Raw genomic sequence first — 14,080 nt, 5'->3', positions numbered from 1 at the left:
GCTTTGTTTTCTACCTCCCTTAGAACGAATATTTGAGTCCGGGTGTCAGTAATAAGCTGTTATTCTCCTCTAATGCTTAAAAATATTTTGAAAAGAATTTTTTGATGCCCTTATTGCCATTTTCATCTTAATTGAAATTTTATTCATCAATCTTGCTTCGGGCTACTCAATTAGCATGCTCATTGTCTGCATTACATGAATTAATTTGGTTAAAATTCAAATCCACATAGAGGCATGCATTGGATTTGACAGGTTTTTGGTCGGTGTGCAAAAGTTTCATTTATTTTTCAAGGCTATTATTCAACTTTCAAGGGAATGTCTATATATATGACGTCCTTACCACAAAATCATACCATGAATTATTTTTCAAGACAATTCGAATCTCGTCTTTTAGCGGTAATCGGACGTTTTGAAATTACCAAAACCACTACTACTCCTCTATGCTTAAAGGCTCACTGAAAAAAAAAATGTTATTAGTTACCATAGTAAATTTTTATTAGTAAGGCTCCCGCGTCTCTTTAACTTTCAACCAACCAAAAATAACGACTTTATTAAGATTTTTGAAAAAACTGCTTTTCCATGGGTTGCACCATTTTAAAAATAACCTCATTCCCCGATATATTGCGACATTATCAAAACAACGAAAATCCACATGATATCAAAGTCTACATAATGCATGGAGTGAGCCTTCATTCAGGTCGAGGATTCCGCCCATAAATGTGCAGCACACGGTTCCAGGTGACAAGATATACTATTAAAATTTAATAAACAAACCTAGACCTTTTTCAAAAATCTTAATGTGTAAAAAATAAATTAATCAAATGATTCCAATGAACGTAAATACACAAATCCTATAGTTTGTTGCAAAAAATGTGCTTTAATTTTAATTGTATACGTCTGTGACAAACTCTTGTAGAGCACATTAATCCTCGAGCATACGTCAGAAAGGGAAGGCAAATAACCTTGCCTCACTTAAAGTTCTATTGGTTCTTATGTCTGAAGCTTCAAGCAAATAAAAAGGTCAAAAACTAGAATTCCACTTGATTGGTCTTCCAGTGTGAGATGTTAAGCCAGTAACGAAGACAAAATATTTATTTTGTTCCACAATTTTTAACAAATAGTCCTATGGCATATATTATGTGGCGTATATTATGGAGACCATAAATTATGTGTCCTCCATGGGCATATATTTCACCACCAGTTGAAGAAAGAAAATATTGACACTGTACCATAGTAATATTATGCAAAACGAATATAATTAATTGTAATATTAAACTATAAGCAGTGGAAAACGATTTTTTGTTTGTTTATGCGATAAAACTTGGTTAGTAAAATTATACGGCTCATTGGATTGCTAAACTATTTTCTCAACTACCTCGTAAGGTAACTGTTCATGAGGATTTTGTACTGCTTACAGAATTTCCTATGCTAAGGGATTACGGTCCTCTGCCTTTCATGCTAGGATAAAGTAAAATTCGTCAAAATATGATGGTAATCGTCTAAATCAGCACAATCACCAGCAAGGCCATATCCAGGGGGCTAGGGGATTGACCCCCCTTGAAACATTTGTCTAACTCGTGAAAACGTAACCAAAATGAATATACACGAATTTTTTCTGCATTTTAAATTTTTTTGTGCACCCTCCCCCTAAAAAGTATCCTTGTGTAAAACACCACCCGAAAAAATCCTGGATATGGCCCTGATCATCAAAAGCAAACAGTTTAAAAATTAGAAATATGGAATAGAGACTGAGATTCAAGCTCTGATCAAGCATGAAAGGCTTTCTGGGGCTCTACGGTGTAGTGTGAAAGCTCAAATACCTTTTTTAATGGTATTGCGATTACAGAGCTACCTCAGGAGGTTTATTGAATTCTTGGGAAGAATTTCTTCCATGCGCTGTGTAAGTAGGTAGTATTGTAATCTTATTTATTTGTATTCTTAGTAGTATTTATAATTATCTTTCTTCTTCTAGGATGGTGGGAAAGCGACCCAATACTTATACATACACAAAGGCGCTCGCCGAACACTTATTAATGCATGAAAGTGGACAACTTCCTGTTGCCATCGTTAGACCAACTATTGGTAAGTAAACTAAATCTGCTTTTTAGCTTTTTAAATTGCATTTTCTCCTTTTTATTCATTTATTATTTCGATGTGGCTGATTTTATATACGTCACTTCTCCTTTTTCAATAAATATCTCTGAGTCTTAGTGAATAGCATCCCATTCAATTCTTTCACTTCAGGAAATGGCAGAGATTCACTTCTCTTATTTGGAGATGTATATTTACTCCACAGGTGAAAAAGAAGACTGTCCATGATTAAGACTCATATTTGGAAAAGTCAAGCCATATTATTCTACCAAACAATTCAATTTTGTCGATTTCTTCATTTATTTAAACCAAAAAAATCTCTTACTGTGAACACTTAAAACCTTAATTTTCGGTAAAATTTAAAAGAGTTAACTGAGCACCATATTTTCATAGTGGTGAAGCTTAAATGTAAATAGAACTAACCTATGGAGTGGGGGAAGCATCATCATAATTGTTGTGTACAAATCAGGCGAAGAGCTGTAAGAAAAAAATGTTACGTTTGAAAGACCGAATGCCATCTTTGTTCGTATAATATTTCATGAAATAGTAAAATGATATTGGAATTCAATTATTAAAAAGTAATATTTCTGGCACGCTCTACTGGTAACCACCTAGACTCCCACCATCCCATAGATGTCTAATTTCATGGATAATGAAACCTGAAACAAAACATTGCTGTAAATATTTTAGATCAAAAACAAACACGGAATGTTCAAATTTACAAACCCACGGTCATTCACAGTTACGAGACTAAGTAATTCCAGTTTTATAAATTGTATCGCAATTCTTGTTCTTGCAACAACTTTTACAGTATTGCCTTTATAACTAGAAGCCAAGGTTGCCTTTTTTTTATGCTGCTTAAATCTGGCAACATGCTTAATTCGGAGTTATAACCTGCTTGAATCTGTAGTAGCAGCTCAAACTGTTTGCAACGTTTCTTCAGTGTTCCGCTCTATTTGTAAAATGATTTTGCCGCTAAAACAGTGTTTCCAATTGCGGATCTCCGTCACCCAAATTACCGGATTTCGCTCTAACCAGTTTAGAGCGAAGTTGAAATTCCTGGCAGGAGGAATTCTTCCTACTGAGGAAAATTTCCTCGTTTTTGCGATTCCACTATTAATATGTATATTAATTTGTTTATTACTATTCATTTGTATACTATGCTATTATACTATTATTTTGTATTAGTCTAGTCGATATGTTTGCAAATTGCAAATTTATACCTAGTTTTAAAAGTAAGGGGTGGGTTGTCCAGGCTTCAAAGCTTATATTTGAACTTTCTATCTTAAAATTTGTCACAACCACTTAAATCAGTAGTTTCTCCAGATATTATGAAATTTTTTTAAAAAGTAATATTTTTTTTTTGAATATTTACATTGGCCCTCAGGTTATGACTTGGCATTTGACATTTAAAAAAATAATTTTATTCAGGCTATGATTTTACGCACTAGACAATAAAAAAAATACATTTAAATAATTACGAACATCGAAACGTTCAAATGGAGAGTAGTCAATTTATTAGTTTTATTAGTTTTTATTATTAGTTTTTATCATTAGTTTACAATTTATTAGTTTTTATCAATTTATTAGTGAAAACAGATACAAAATTCAGGATATGTCGACCACCTGTACAGCGACCGTCATCAGCACAAATACTACAGCATCAAAGTTAAAAAAAAAAAAAAAAAATGAATACTAAAGCAAAACCAGAAGCTATTATTTTGTTTTGTATAAATATGTTAGTTTTAATTTTAGTGCTTTAATTTCTACTGATATCGATAGCTGTATATCTGGTCGAAATATGCAGACTTTTGTGTCTGTTTTCACTGTCGACTAATTGGACTTTGTACGTTTGAAGGTTTATTTGATCTTCAAGGAAAGGTAGTATGGTCCTAGGAAAAAAAATACTAGTTTAAGGTATTACGTCGAAAATAACTCAAGAATTATTGATACATGAATGTCAACATGTCCGGAATGTCTTGTTTTTTCTTTGTTTTAGTTTTTTCGTATGGGAAATATTAACCTGGTGTTCTTTTTAATTTAGCATAAATTAAATTAACTTGTATTTTTAGTTACGGCAGCTGAGAAAGAGCCATTACCTGGATGGATCGATAATATAAATGGACCTACAGGATTAATTGTTGGTTGTGGAAAGGGTTTAATTAGAAGTGTATATTGTCAGCGGCAAATGATTGCAGATATAATACCAGTTGACTACCCTATTAACCTCATGCTCTCCGTAGCCTGGTATACTGCAACCCATAGGTACGTCTTTCTTATTATATTAAAAATTCAAAATGTAAGAAATAAACAAACCAATTTATATGGACTGATGGACTATTGAATAAAACCTATATTCTCCAGCTACCTGCTATCCTTTCTTGTTATTTTGAATTAATAAAAAATAAACAGAGCTGGTAGAGGAACAAAGATTTTTTTTTGTTATTGTCGCCCTAAAAGTCTTAGAGTGTGCTCATTTGCTTTTTCATTTCATTTTTTTTCCAGAAAATGGGGTATGGAATGGTTTGCTCAAACATTTTATTGTTGTCTAGGCTTAGGACATAGAAGGCTATAAAAACTAAGTTGCACCTCTTCGAATTTAATTTTTATTTTAAAATATTTGAAGATTATACCTTATCTGTTTCTTGCATAGTTTGGAGATTTCCTTAATTTATGGAAAGATCAATCGAATTAAAGTTTTACTATATTTTTTCTACAGCACCGAAATTTGAGTGAAGCCCGAAAAAATGTTTAGAGAGAGGATAAATTATTAAAATGTTTCTTTTTTTGGCCCGACAAGTGTCATTTTCTCCTGATTTTGTCGCATTTTGCACTGTTGATGTATTTTTAGTCTTCTTAGGAATTTGGGGTTTGGATAAGGGGTCACTACTGGAACAAATACTTAATTTTCCTCAGATTAATCATAATCCTGGAACTTTTAAATCGGTATTTGGGTGTTTGTACTCTGTGCATTTTTAGTGTACTATTTTCTAACTAAAAAGTGTATTCTCAGTTTTCTTGTTTCTTTATAGAGAAAGAAATATAATATTCCTTCGGTAAAAAAGGATGAAGAGAAAAAAGACTTATTGGAGTGAGGGCTTTTGTGTATTGGCAAGTGTATTTTCGCCCCAACTCAAGTATTTTCCAAACTAGACAGTAAGAAAAAAACACAATTAAGAAATTATTGATACGCAAACGTGAACAGGGTCGAAATGTAGGCGATAAAGCACAGCAAGTGATAAAAATGCTGACAAAACCTAGGCAGTTGCTAAAATGTCGCAAAGACAATTATGCTCAATGAATTATGAGCATATAGGATGTATGTACTGTAAACTATTACCTGGTGTGCATTATAGTCACATATGTATGTAGTCACGCTTGTATAGATGCAATTTGAAATTTACGAGTCTATGGTATCAATGTTGAACCCTGTATGTTAAACAAAGCTAACTTTAAAGCGTAAACTGTATGATTAACCAATCAGAATGAAGATTAAAACATAACTTTTTGAACTTACAAAAAATGGAGGCGTAGAACAGTATTTTTCATATCTGAATGATGAACTTGGCAAACTATATTAAGACACTGCATTAGTTGACAATACTTGGGAATTGATTAGTGCCGAAATTTAATTTTTAAGCCAGTTCTTAATATTTCAATTTTCTACTTCTGTAGTAAAAATTTTACGTTAAAACCAAGGAAAAACACACACAATTGATACATCTTGTATTTTTCTTCTTATTCAACAAAAGTGGCTATGGTATGATCCGGGCATAATGGCATACTGATTACGCAAAGCTTTTACCTTGACTTAAAGACAAAATATATGTCAGCGTCCGTTCATGGTTTCTTTTTCTGAAGAATTCACCGCATAGGCTCCATATTTACTTTTATCCAAAGATTATTTAATTGATGCTCATTATCACTGGTGTAAACCAATTAGTAAAGCAAGTGTAAACAACTTTCTAAAGTATTAAAGACTTATGCACAATGTTTTGAATATGCACGGTCAAGCACATAGAGCGAATGAAGCCACACATATTTGTAGGGGGGCACTGACCTCCAATTTAGTGAATTACAGAGCAAATTATTTTAGTTAATTGAAGCTTTAAAATAGATGTCAGAGACATTTTTCTGCAATAAGAAAGGAGATATCTCCATACAGTACCCTTAATTAGGCTTAGCCTCAATTAAGAGTGATGAGAGATTAATTCCTATCCCCCCCTCCCCTCTCGCATACCGCTTCCTAGTGCATCAGAAAGCTTTAATTGCATCAGAAGCTTTCATTTATCGTTAATTGCTGCGAAGGAAATAAAAGTGATATGTGAGGACATTTAAAGAGCTAAGTTCCTGTGCCAATAATGCGCATTCCAAAGTTGCTAAATCTTTGGACTTCATTCAGCAAACATTAGAGGAAGGGGACAAAACGCAATACACTTCTGAATTTCATTAAATCCGGCTAATCCTTCGCTTGTTTTTGCTCGTGTGTTATGGAGAACGTATTACAGAGGCTGTTTTACCAGGGGAGAGTTTTACCAGTTTACCAGAGTTTACCAGTTTACCAGAGTTTTACCAGTTTTACCAGAGTTTACCAGTTTTACCAGTTTACCAGTTTACCAGAGTTTTACCAGTTTTACCAGGAGCAGTTTTACCAGCATTTGCGTCCCTATCTGGGCGCTTTCAAGGCAACTCTACCTTGAATTCTTCAATTCAATGCATTTTCAAAGCATTTTGTTTTTTAATTACATGCTCCGTATATTTCAGCATGAAAAATAGTGATTCGGAGCATTTTTATTTTTTGGCAGTGCTATCTTGTGCTAGGAATCTTATTACACACTTCAAACGTAATAATGTGCATAAGAATGTTTTAAGCTATATTTTAATTGGAAGTTAATCAATTTGGACTACATTTTATTTTCTTATTTAATGTTCATAACGTTTTCTGTCATTATTTTTTTTCTAAGGGAGTTTGCTTTGAATTGAGCAACCTAAGACTCGATAGAGGGCTTGTTTGACTAATAAGACTCAAATGTGACTAAGACTCAAGTGAGGGCTAGGTTTTGAATGATACATGTTTTTGGTCATTTTCATTGAAAAATATCTTTTTATATTATTTAATTTTAGATTGCAAAAATAAAAAATTGCGCCCCTTAATGTTTGATAAATACATTTTGCTCCTATACTTTAATATTTTGTGGATTGACGCCACCGGGCTTGACATCAAAATATCAAAGTTGAAGTTATTGTATTTGGTTTGGAATTTTACTTCTACGGAGAAAAAATAATCCAACCAAAACCAGTTTTGTTCTTTAAAAGATTTCCCTAGAAAAAAAAATATCAGTTGTGTTGTAGCAAAACGTCTATGAAAGTGAAAGTAAATAATTTCGTTGATTTATAATTACGTTCATCTTTCCTTTTTCTTCTTTTTGACAAATCGTAACAATCTTCGTCTAATAATAACAATTTACTTAGCCAATCAGGGAGAGTACTTTCAAACATTTCGTGGTAACGAACTGTAGTAAGGAGCGACCCGGCTCAATAATAACCAAAACTCTAAAAAATGGAATTTTGGTACCAATAGCTACATCAAAAGAATCGCATTTTAATGCTGATTTTAAATTAATAAGTTTCATCTAGTTTAGTCTTACCCATCAAAAGTTACGAGCCTGAGAAAATTTGCGTTATTTTAGAAAATAGGGGGAAACACTCCCTAAAAGTCATAGAACCTTAACGAAAATCACACCATCAGATTCAGCGTATCAGAGAACCCTATTGTAGAAGTTTCAAGCTCCTATCTACAAAAATGTGGAATTTTATGTTTTTTGCCAGAAGGCAGATCACGGATGCGTGTTTATTTGTTTGTTTGTTTGTTTTTTCTTTCCCAGGGGTGATCGTATCGACCCAGTTGTCCCAGAATGTTGCGAGAGGGATCATTCTAACGGAAATGAAAAGTTCTAGTGCCCTTTCTAAGTGACCAAAAAAATTGGAGGGCACCTAGGCCCCCTCCCACGCTAATTATTTTACCAAAGTCAACGGATCAAAATTCTGAGATAGCCATTTTATTCAGCATAGTCGAAAAACCTTAAAACTATATCTTTGGGGACGACTTACTCCCCCACAGTCCCCTGGGAGGGGTTACAAGTTCAAAACTTCGACCAGTGCTTACATATAGTAATGGTTATTGGGAAGTGTACAGGCGTTTTCAGGAGGATTTTTTGGTTGGAGGCAGGGGTTGAGAAGAGGGGGATATGCTGGGGGAACTTTCCATCGAGGAATTTGTCATGGGGGAAGAAAATTTCCATGAAGGGAGCGCAGGATTTACTAGCATTACTTAAAAAAAACAATGAAAAAATAAATATGAAAAAGTTTTTTTTTCAGCTGGAAGTAAGCAGCAGCATTAAAACTTAAAACGAACAGAAATTATTACCCATATGAGGGGCTCACCTCCTCTTAATACCTCGCTCTTTACGCTAAAGTATTTTTAGTAATTTCAACTATTTATTCTGCGGCTTTTGTGATTCAGGGGTCATTCTTAATGAATTGGGACAAAGTTTAAGCTTTAGTGTAAAGAGCGAGGTACTGACGAGGGGGCGAACCCCCTCATATATGTAATAAAAACATGATAATACAAAAGTTATTTACGTAAGCTAATTTATAAGTTACGTATATCTTTTACTTATAAAAAGATTCGTAAAATAATAAAAGTTCTAGTTGCCTTTTTAATTAACCGAAAATTGGAGTGCAACTAGGCTTCCTCTCCCGCTCTTTTTTTCTCAAAATCATTCAATCAAAATTATGAGAAAGCCATTTAGCCAAAAAAAATAAATATACAAATTTCGTTAAATCTACAAAAATAATATATAAATATACAAAATCAAAACATGCATTGATTTAAAAACGTTCAGAAATTAAATATAAAAAAAACAAGTTTTTTAAATGAAAGTAAGGAGCGACATTAAAACTTAAAACGAACAGAAATTACTCCGTATATGAAAGGGGCTTTTCCTTCTCAACGCCCCGCTCTTTACGCTAAAGTTTTTTACTGTTTTAAAATGTAGAGCTAAGAGAAAAAGTCAAACTTTAGCGTAAAGAGTGGGGCGTTGAGAAGGAAAAGCCCCTTTCGTATACGGAGTAATTTCTGTTCGTTTTAAGTTTTAATGCCGCTCCTTACTTTCATTTAAAAAACTTGTTTTTTTTATTTAATTCAGAAATATTTTCAACTACACATTTTTCCCATTGGTAGCTTCGAAGATAAAGAAAACTTATTAATCTAAATAATTGTCTCAATTTGAGTCGTTGATACTTCCATACAATTTTGTGTTCGAAATAAAAAAAAAAAAATGGTTTACTGTAAGAAAAATACGGAAAGTTATATTTTAAAAAGTAAATTTAAATTATGTATATTAAATTAATCCGATGTGGAACTCTTTAAAGAAATATGTTATTCCTTTTAACTCGCTTTATACAAAAAAGTTAAGTCTAGTGTTCAAAATTATGATAGTAATACGGATTAATATCTTTGGATTTTGGATAGCTAAATTATTCTCATTAACTTCCTTCGATCAAAAATTTATTCACAGCTCATATACCGTATTCAATCTAATTATTAGTGTTTGAATAAACAATTGCTCATACTTTTTGAATGAATTCCCGGAAGTGTTAGGTTCAGGGAACGCTTGATTGATTCGATAAAACTCATATAAAATTCATTAACAAATTATGCTTCGAAAATACTTGCGACAACTTCAGATTTGATTCCAGTCAAAGAATTTTCCTTCAAATTTAAAGTTTCACCTTGAGGTAAATAAGACCCTATTTCAGGGTAGATTTTCTTTATATAATTTGAAGTTAATAAGATTATCAAAAAACATTACAAGTAGGCGTTAGAATTCATAACCCGTAAAAAATGTGTAAAAATCGATGCTGGCTTTTTGGGAATGAAAAACTTACATGTCCTTTATACGATTGACACGGACGGAGATATGTTCGTAATGGAGGACATACTTGAAATTTAATATTCTCAGAAAAAAACAAAGGCCGTGTTCGAAGGATCTGAGGCAGACACATCCACATCAGGGGGGGGTCGGTTTCCCTCCCCGAAAATACTAGAGTTTCTCGAATCTTCTAGCAGTTCTAATTCAAATTGTCAAATATTTGTCTTTCTTATTGGTTCGTCCCCAAATTCTTACGCACGTGCCTGACTGAGGATTTGAACCCCTCCACCAAGTACTAGAATCCACATTCAAATATTATTTTTTCTTTTGTTATTTAATAGCTAAGAAAAACCTGTCCTTGGAATTAAAATCCCTCCCAGGGCTCCAATCCTAGGAGTTCTAGGTTTTCGGGTTTTGAATTTTCAGTCAGCATTGGGAATATTGAAATAAAGATAAGATTTTGTCACTTGTCTGTTAAATGGAACGCACTCAAGAATTACGCTTTGTAAGATTTGACAGAAACGGATTTCTCTTCATTGCTCGGTTTTGATTAGCTTATAAGAAAACTACGATGGATGTATATTCTTATTAAATATTTATTATGTAGACGTGGTTAAGAGTTAGGCTAGATATTTAATGTAATGCTTTCAGGGCGGCCTGCTTTCCACGATTCTTTGTCGTTGTTTCCATATTTTGTTTCTTAAGTAATATATTATCATCATGTTTTGGCATATTTCATTAGGATTAGCCAAATCTCACTTATTGAGTGCCTTCCTTCAAAAAACATTCGCTTTTTAAAGCCTTTTTGTACGAACAGTAATAAAAGTTTGAGAATTTCGTTTTCATATCCAATAGCCTGTATCAATGGGCTCATCTGTCAACAGGCACATCTCTCTATAAAGGTTCTGATTTTTGTTGTTGAAAAGTTCCGATTTTTCTTTTCTTCTAATAGTCCAAAAATCCGTTTCTACCACTGATGTGGACCTTTTTTTCAGGTTGCCTCGAATCAGTACGAAAAGGGTCTATTTTCTCATGTTTTTTATTGCCTGTTGATTCTGTAAAGCCTTTGAGCTATTGCAAACAAGAAAAATTTCGTAACTGTTATGCGATCCAGCAAATCTTGATTGTCCAAGGGCAGAGACTGTTATAGTAATGTATGGTAAACCTTGAATTAGTAAGGAATATTCGGTTTATTTTTTGCTTCCTGTGTGATCAGGCTTTTTTCGTTAACATATTTGATCAACTGCTTCTTACGTAAGAAAAAATCTTCTATTCCAAAGTACTGTGGATGATTATACCTTTTTTCAAGTGTTTACAATTTGGATGAAAGACATAGCCGGGGAAAAAAAATTCCAAAAAGGAGAAGTCATTTTGTTTTCGTCATTTATGGTTTTGTGTAAAACATTTTCAGGGATCTACTGAGATCCCTTTTGAAAAAAAAAAGAATTCCAAAAAGGAGAAGTTATTTATATTCGTCATTTATGGTTTTGCGTAAAACATTTTCAGGGATCTGCTGAGATCTCTTTTGCTCGATTTCATCGCCAAGATTTTCAATTATTAACATACCTGGTATTTTTTGACAATATATTTGTAACGGAAGGGGAGGGGGGACCATACACTCTATCATTTTAAGTTTTATTGTCCGTTTATGATTTCTCTTTTTGGTGAATTCTTGTGGTGAAATGGATTGTGGCTTTTGTGTATAATCCGGAACACACACACGAATTGAAGTTAGGTTGATCATAATAAAATATACCAAAATATGGCAAAAATAATAAAACTTTAGTAACAAAATTATGGAAACTACAATACAGAATTATGGAAAGAAGGCCGCCCAAAATGTATTATAAAAAGTTTAAATTCTGTTTCATACAGGCTTCCCGCTCTCCTAAACAATTTGACAAATGTGTGTGTTTGACAAATACACAAGGACAAATGACAAATAAACAGTTATAATAACACAACATGACAAATAATACCAGGTTTTCGCTGTTCACCTGGGATTTGAAACATGATATAGAAGCAGTGTCAAGATTCTAAAATAAAAACATTATCTGCCATCTAGCATCGATGTTAGTGCCAAATTTGAATGAAAACCTATTGCTTTGTTCAGATGCCTAGGATTTTGATAATTTCCTTTTTTAGGACTCTTGTCACCGTTTTTAGCTCGAATTTTTTTTTCAGGACTTTCTTTAAGATTTTTTTTTTTTTTTTTTTTTTTTTTTTTTTTATAGCGGAGGGCTCTAAAAACTTTAAAGTTTGCCGAACAACGTTGTAAGTTATCTTGAAATATTCGGGTTGAAAACAGGGGCAAAATTCTTAAAGAAATTTGTCAAAATCCTTTGTGGGTGAATAAATAAACCGAGAATATGAAAAAGTACAGATGTTATACTGAAGCTGCGTTTTCGTTTGGCGTTTTACGGACAAACTGGAAATCAAGTCAGCCAATGAAACTGCGAGAAAACTGTAAAAACGCACAATGGAAGCACGAATTAACATTTATATTTTAAAATCCAAGCTTCTAACGTATGTTAAATTTTACTGTTGTCAAATGCCAGCCCTGATAATTAGACTGAACGCTTGGTATGCTCAGATACAAAACAAAAAACACGTCCATCGAAATTTGTTCAGTTTCAAAATTCACCATATCAAATAAAGTCTTATGATTATACCAATTCCAAAATTATGTATTAGCACATTTCTAACAGCATTGATAAATTAAGAAAAATTCAGAACCATCCCTAGATTCTTATACCTAAGGAATTTGTGTGTCAGACAGGTTTTGGCGAGGTTTTGCTCCACCACAAATACAGCAATGGCTTCAGTTTAAGCATCTTTTTTTAAGTGAATAAACATCTTTTAATGGAATAATCTTTTCTTATAGGAACATAATTGTACTTAGAGGAATTGCAACAATATGAGATTATTTTTCGTTTCAATTATTTTCAGGAAAACTCCCATCACCATTTAAAGGTTTATTCAATAAAGCTTCACAAATCCATAGTTTAAATACGCGATCTTCATTTGAAAATTACATACCCCCAAACCGACAGCGGGGTCAGATTTTTCCACTAGAATTCCTTGTGCTAGGGAGTGGAATCCACTTCTGAGAAAGCTTAAAATGTGTAGGACTCTCAGTTCCTTTAAAAAAGGGTTAAAAAGTATTTCTATATCTATTTATTTATTATTTTGCTTAGAGTAATTTTGATATTATTATTTTTGTTTGCTACTTCAAGGGGCGCGAGCGGAGGAAGGTTCATATTAAATTGATGATTATTTGATGGTAGTTCGGGATGAAAATTTGAGAAGAGAGGAGACCGCGCTATGTTTAATGTATGCATTATCCATGGCCGCCCATAAACTGAATTTTAGGGGGGGGGAGGGAGCATATCTGGTGTAATTGACACTTCCAGTGCTGTATAATAGAAATTTCAAACAAAAATACAAAAATATAAAGTTGTGTCATTCAGCCAAGGGGACTGGAGTCCCCCCTCATATGGATGCCTAAGGTATTATGTAAGGGCACAAACGTGCATTTGGTGCACAAAGAATTGTTTTTAAGTATATTTTTGTATCTTTTTTTTTAATTAAGACCCATATTGAACTGAACTGACGTAGAATAAAATTAAGAGTTGTTTCTCCTTCTAGGCCAAACAACACAATTATTTACAACTCTACATCCGGTTCCTTGAATCCTTTGAAGTGGGGAGTCCTTGAATATACCCTTAAGGATGAGATGCTGAAGTATCCAATGAAGGGAGTAGTATGGCCACCTGGGGGAAGTTTCAAAAGTAGCATGCTCAGGCACAAGATTGACGTTGCTTTATTCCACTATGGACCTGCATATGTTGTCGATACCTTTGCTAAGATATTTGGAGGGAAACCCAGGTGAGTTCACACCACATTCGTCTTTTCTCTCTATTGGCGTTGGAGGACGAAATTCATAAGTCGAAAGATGTTCAGTTACCTTTTATGAAAAGAAAAACTATTAGTATTGAATGCACTTGATTACAATTGAATTACACTTATAATCAAGCCTATTTTTTTTATACCGA

At 33.3% G+C, this 14,080-nt stretch overlaps 1 protein-coding gene across 2 annotated transcripts in view; it reads left to right on the top strand.

The window, feature by feature from the left end:
• Positions 1-14,080, top strand: part of LOC136036295 (putative fatty acyl-CoA reductase CG5065) — a 74,333-nt gene that overhangs the window by 48,663 nt on the left and 11,590 nt on the right. For both annotated transcript variants that reach the window (XM_065718443.1, XM_065718442.1), the window contains exons 5-7: positions 1,973-2,082; positions 4,164-4,356; positions 13,674-13,913. In XM_065718443.1, the coding sequence (XP_065574515.1) occupies positions 1,973-2,082; positions 4,164-4,356; positions 13,674-13,913 (543 nt within the window). The remainder of the gene's footprint in view (positions 1-1,972; positions 2,083-4,163; positions 4,357-13,673; positions 13,914-14,080) is intronic.

The sequence above is a fragment of the Artemia franciscana genome, chromosome 15 (assembly GCF_032884065.1).
Source record: "Artemia franciscana chromosome 15, ASM3288406v1, whole genome shotgun sequence".
In the NCBI taxonomy this organism is placed as follows: domain Eukaryota; kingdom Metazoa; phylum Arthropoda; class Branchiopoda; order Anostraca; family Artemiidae; genus Artemia; species Artemia franciscana.
This window is presented reverse-complemented; position numbering and strand designations above follow the sequence as displayed.